The following is a 6,068-nucleotide window of genomic DNA, read 5'->3' as shown; positions in this document are numbered from 1 at the left end:
CGAACGCTAGTTGGTGCGGGTGCACGGAGCGGGCGCACGCATGCGGCTGCTGTTGTAGTTAAAATCCGTCGCACGCAGTCGCGCCAGAGGTGACAGTCCATTCAACCGCAGCTGCACTACTGTTCATTTTACTATGGAAATGGAATGTTACCCTGAGTACGTGCGGAAAGAGAAGAGTCGTGGAATGTATGGGGCCCAATACATTCCACGAGTCTACTCTTTCCGCACAGACTTTAGCTTTGCTCATACCATTTTTGTAGACCCGCTCACCCGCCCCGTGAAACCGCGCCGGCTAGCGGACGCCCTAAATCTCACATATTTTGCTGTAAAAACTTCCTCTCGTTTATACAGTTTTCCAACTCATCATGATATTTATCAATCTTAGAATCGAACCCCGGACTTTGGATGTCACCATCAAAACTGTTCCCAGTAATAATCTTTTCCTGGTTCAGCGTTGAATCAAAACGGACCTTCTTACCTGGGGTATTAGTTCTATTATGCGATGTCTCTGCTTCGTAATTTCTTTCTCTAAGTGGCGTCACATTCATATTTAAGCGAGTATTTCTAAGAGTCTTTATAGTTTCATACGTATGTTCTACTCCATCAATTTCTTCAATCTCGATGTCATCTGAAATGTCTAGATTTAGCGCTGGATTCTCAAAACCTGAGTCTTTAACAGCTTTCCCTTTGGGTTTTCTAGGCACTTCATAAGGATTCAAAGTGATGTTTGGATCAGGTTTGTCTTTTTCGCCTTTAAAAGTCTTTTTTAAAGTTTTGAATAGTCTTGAAGACAATTTATTGCCAGCTTTTAAGATTTGATGTTTGATATCTTTCTTAGCTTCGCTTGATTCATTGGAGGTATTCCCTTGACTGATTTTATTTAAATTCATGATGTCTATGGCACTGAATTGTGAGACATCACAACCAAGTATTTTGCTTTGCTTATTTAAACTTTCATCCGTATTTTCATAGATAGGGCTCTCTGATCTATATCCATCTATGTTTTCATACTGATTTTCGACATTAGATTCATTTACAGTAGATATTGTACTGTTAGTATCATGTGCGAATAATCTCCTTGGCATTATTTCATTTGTCTGTATGTTATTTTGTAAAATATTAGCTTCAGCATTATATTCAGATTCAGCTCTGGTTTCATTGACATCTAAAAATGGATTATCTGTAGGTACAGCTACCTCATCAGCAATATTAGGATTCAGAAATGGGTTAGTGTTATTTTTATCAGGTATCTTTTTCTTTTTAGTTATTATTGTGATTGTTTTTATCTCCATAATGTTGCTTTCATTTAAATCGTCATCAAAGTAGATTGATTGATTTGAACCATTTGGAGAATCTAAAGCTAGTCTATCTATGAAGCTTAGACTGAGGTTACTAGGATTATTTACAAATATTTGATTTGTTATGTTCGTTTGTACATTAGTAATGTTACTGATGGATGAGAAATCTTGCATTTCACTATCAAGAGCATTCAATGGTTTATGTTCCATATCGGAAACACCAGAATCAAATACATCATTTTTTATTTCAGATAAGTCTAAAGTTTCATCGGTGTCTTGTAAATTTGGATGCACATTTAAAAATGATTCTTTGTTAAAAGTTGTTTCTAAAAATTGTGGCTTATTGACTGGTTCGTTGTTAGATGTGCCTTGTATGTAAGGAGCACTTGATGTATCATCTTGTTGAGGGATGTTCAACATTCCATTTGTAAACTCTCTCAAATTCTTTGATATATGTGACACCTCATCAGTATCTGTGACTTCTAAATTAGATGGAAAATTACTAAAATTACTTTGTAGATTAGTAACATTCATTAAAGTGTCATCATTAAGGTTACCATGCAATCTCTGCGGCACATTTAATGTTTCAAGCGTAAATGTCTTCTTTAAGTTCTGTGGATTTAAATCATTCATATTAGCATAAATAGGTTCTTCAACGGATCCTAATCTACAAACATCATAATTCCTTGTGTTTCTCTTAACATTTTGCAGTTCTCTAGCCAAAAATTCATTAACCGCTGCCTTGCTGATACCGAGATCCAGCGCAGTGTTCTCAAAAGTGGTGATGTCACAGCTTTTGGTTCTCTTGCGTTTCTTGGGGACAATTTCCATGGCCGTGTTGCACATGGGGTCTTCGTTGGCGAGGAGGTCCAGCGCTGGGTTGAGGTAAACGTTGTTGCTCGGAGTAGTGAGCTTGCGCTTCGCTTTGGTGTTGGGTATTACCTCAAACTGGTTATTGTTGACGGAGTCCATTTTGCTGAAACAGAAATGGATTTATGTAATGTTCTAGTCCATAGAAAGTAACTCTTGGCTCTCTGTCTATCCATAACCTCTTCACGCTTAAACCACTGAATCTATTTAGATGAAATTCGCTATGGAGATTGTTTATCTCGATTAATTTAACTATAAACTCGAACAACACAACGTAAATAATTTATCGAAATCTTACCTTCAAATACGAGTGCTTCCAGTATAATATCACGAAATCGTACACAATATCACTTATCAGTTAATCCACATTCGATTTGCATTCACAGATCATATTAAAACAATGCATTTCATTCATAATTTTCCGTTTGAAATATGTAAACAAAAAATCGGCAGATGTTCAATGGTGCGTGTATGGCGGTTACTTTTTTGACAGCTGCCTAGTTGCCAGTATACAATTAAATTTTCTACCAAATGCGACTGCAAGACGAATAGTTTCACTAGTTGTTCCTAGATGGTGCTTAAATCAAAAGTTCTAATAATTAGATGCACAGCAAAACAGCAAAATCAATAGATCGTCACAGAATTTTGTTTATTCTATTTATAGTTAAGTATGTGGAGTAATCGTTTTAAGGAAATATGTACAATAAAACCGCTAAAAACGCTCCATAAATTATATTTCTAATAAATCACGACATTGGTAACGATAACCAATGCAAATTATCACAAACTGGTCCAATCAATGGAACATTGAAGCACTACACTAAAAATATGTAATAAAATTAATTAAGTACATTAAACCACCACCTCCTGGACTTACTGAGAAACTAACAACATTTATAATCCATTTATTAAGGTACAAAACGAGAGAGACTAATAAAAAAAAACACTATTGAGTGGCTCCTTAGATAACTTTTTAAGTACACTCGTGATCAGGTACACCAAAGCGGCCAAGGTCCTCAATAATATCTGAACATGCACTCTTAACGCCTTAGTCATAATTATGAAAAAAAAATACGTTAAAATATAATTCATAGGAATAGGTAAGTTAAAAGGTTCAAATAATTTTATGACCTAGACACACTTGAAAGTCTTGAAACCCCTTCAAGAGTTTGTTAAATAAATGCTTATATTTAACATATCCGAAATACACAATCGGAAGTATTTTCAATATGTAACAAGTAAAGACAACAAGACTACAAAAACACATTTACATAAAATCATAAAACATCTCCTACACCCACAAAAAACGCAAATCGAATGGTTTCCCCACATTTATATAGAAATACTAGGTACATAATTAAGATCTGATTTAGATAATTTATTTCACAAGGGAAATTATTTACATCGAGTAAGGCTCATTCAAAAATACAGATTTATAATTTAGAATCAGTCTACATAGCTCAAGCCACTTGTACAGTTAACAGCAGAATAATCTAAGCGGGTGAGCTGTGCAGTACAACTTCTCAAAAACTCCCATAGTTTTTAAATCGCTGACATAACAGCTATAATGGGATAATTGGGACATATTTATGAGTATGATGAGTGCACCCATATTTTTACACTTGACTGTACAATTTTCCTACTAATATTATACTTATTTAAAATATATTTATCTCTTTATTGACAATTTATAAACGATTTGTACTCTGATGAAATATCAGTATACAGTGTGCATTTGATTTTGAATTACGAATGAATTTATTTTGACATTTGAATTAAGTAACCTCATTTTTAAAGTGATTATGGGCCGGTTGCACCAACCACATTTGACAGACTGATCAACGTCAGCCGGCGTGCCCGGGCGTATTACTATGAAACTTTCCATACATATATACAAATTTAGCGAACTCTTTATAAATAATAAATAAAATAACTGACGTTTACGAGGCATCATGATACACATACCCACTTATCAAGTTATCACCCGGGATGAAATAACTGTTTGTAGGTACATTTAGCCTAGACCTACCTGAGACCTGAGGTTACCTAATGAACTTATAGCGACAGGTACATAGTTATACATATATACTAAATTCAAGCTTGGTGCAAAAAGGTATAATATACCTACTTATCTATGGTCTGACCATAGTGAGCGAATACTAGGTATATTTTTTTTTTCAATTTTCTTTTATATACAAAACCTACCTAGGAATACAATTGACAATTGGAATTAAAACTTTGTACTACATGATATTTTTATACCAAGACGTTGGCAAACAAGCTTACGGCTTACGGCCTATGGTAAGTAAACACCGTAGTCTATGAACGGTCGCACCTCCAGACTTGCTAGCATGACTTGTGTTCTCGCGCGCGAGTCCATACTTGAAGTCGGTTAGACGCAAGTCATGCTAGCCGATCTGAGGTGTCACGAGCGCGTTGTCTTTCATTTTTAAGTTTATAAGGATTTTATGAACGGTATCTGTGTCATGAAAGCTCTAAAATTTGGCAATAATTAACAGTACTGTAACACAATCAAAACGTCATGGAAATAACTCAGCTGATCAAACATATTATCTAATAATATAACAAATATAACATCATACAGGATTCGGACTCTTGGGGACCCTGTACATCTCTAAGGATAATTTGATAAATTATGTTATTTCTTAGTTCTGACACTTAGAGACATTTACACCTCTAAATAAGTTTAGATTTTTTTTTCTCCATGTATCTGTTTTGTTTTTATTTTAATATTATTATTATAGTTTTTTTATGTAATTCGACATTAAGAAACCTTATACATCTCTAAGTAATTGTATTACGTTAGTTTGATTTGGTAGTTGCAGTTGTATTTAATAATTGTTGATGTATTTTTTTTTTGCTTGTATGTAAATTCAATGTTGACGTGTAAAAGTGCCCTTGTGGCCTATTTGCTGAATAAATGTTGAAGTTTGAAGTTTGAAGGGGCCGATTGCATAACAAACTACAACTAATATTACAAACGGAACTGCTTTTTTAATTAGTGAAATTAGAAAAGGAGTTCCGCTTGTAATATTAGTTGTAGTTTGTTATGCAATCGGCCCCAGGACCAACAGTGGAAGTGTCTAAATGCTTAGCCAGACTAAATTCTACATATTTTTGGCCAGCCTAAATCAAACACCTTTTGAGCATATAGCTAAGTAAACAAGACACTCATCGACGCTTTTCTAAGACTTCCTACAAACTGTAGAAATGTATTAATCTATATCTAACTTCTTAAAACTCTTATTCAGCGCCTTATCTCTCTTCTTATCCGGATACGCTCTAGCCCTTTGCTGTTCCTCAGCCGCATAGTAAGGTTCTAGAGCTTGGAGCTGCTGCATGCACTTCTTGTGGTGGGTCTGGTTTTTAGGGGTTAACCCATCAGTTTATAACAAATTGAACTAGTCACCGATGTACATATAAAGGATGAATTTGGACTGAAAATGAGTTTAAGATTCATTTTTCAACACACCTACACATTCTCACCAATTTTTGATCAATGATTGTCATATTAGAAAAAAGAAGATCAAAATACTGAAATGAACCTTTCACATTTCAATATTCTTAACTCGTTTTCTAGTTACAAAATGCTTAGCCAGACTAAATTAAACATATTTTTGGCCAGCCTAAATCAAACACCTTTTGAGCATATAGCTAAGTAAACAAGACACTCATCGACGCTTTTCTAAGACTTCCTACAAACTGTAGAAATGTATTAATCTATATCTAACTTCTTAAAACTCTTATTCAACGCCTTATCCCTCTTCTTATCCGGATACGCTCTAGCCCTTTGCTGTTCCTCAGCCGCATAGTAAGGTTCTAAAGCTTGGAGCTGCTGCATGCACTTCTTGTGGTGGGTCTGGTTTTTAGGGGTTAACC

At 35.0% G+C, this 6,068-nt stretch overlaps 1 protein-coding gene across 1 annotated transcript; it reads right to left on the bottom strand.

Moving 5' to 3' along the window:
* Positions 1–310: 310 nt before the first annotated feature.
* LOC134656807 (protein dopey homolog PFC0245c-like) lies at positions 311–2,670 on the bottom strand. The gene is made up of 2 exons (XM_063512330.1): positions 2,467–2,670; positions 311–2,274 (listed from the first exon to the last, which is right to left on the bottom strand). Exon 2 carries the CDS (start codon positions 2,268–2,270, stop codon positions 312–314), a length of 1,959 nt encoding a protein of 652 aa, XP_063368400.1. The 5' UTR covers positions 2,271–2,274; positions 2,467–2,670; the 3' UTR covers position 311.
* Positions 2,671–6,068: the final 3,398 nt, after the last annotated feature.

This window comes from Cydia amplana, chromosome 19 (genome assembly GCF_948474715.1).
Source record: "Cydia amplana chromosome 19, ilCydAmpl1.1, whole genome shotgun sequence".
Taxonomy (NCBI): Eukaryota; Metazoa; Arthropoda; class Insecta; order Lepidoptera; family Tortricidae; genus Cydia; species Cydia amplana.
Note: the sequence above shows the minus strand (reverse complement) of the source record. Positions and strands in the feature narration are given on the sequence as shown.

Coding starts and splice junctions, on each gene's coding strand:
- LOC134656807 (XM_063512330.1), bottom strand. CDS start 2,270: ATGGACTCCGTCAACAATAACCAGTTTGAGGTAATACCCAACACCAAA.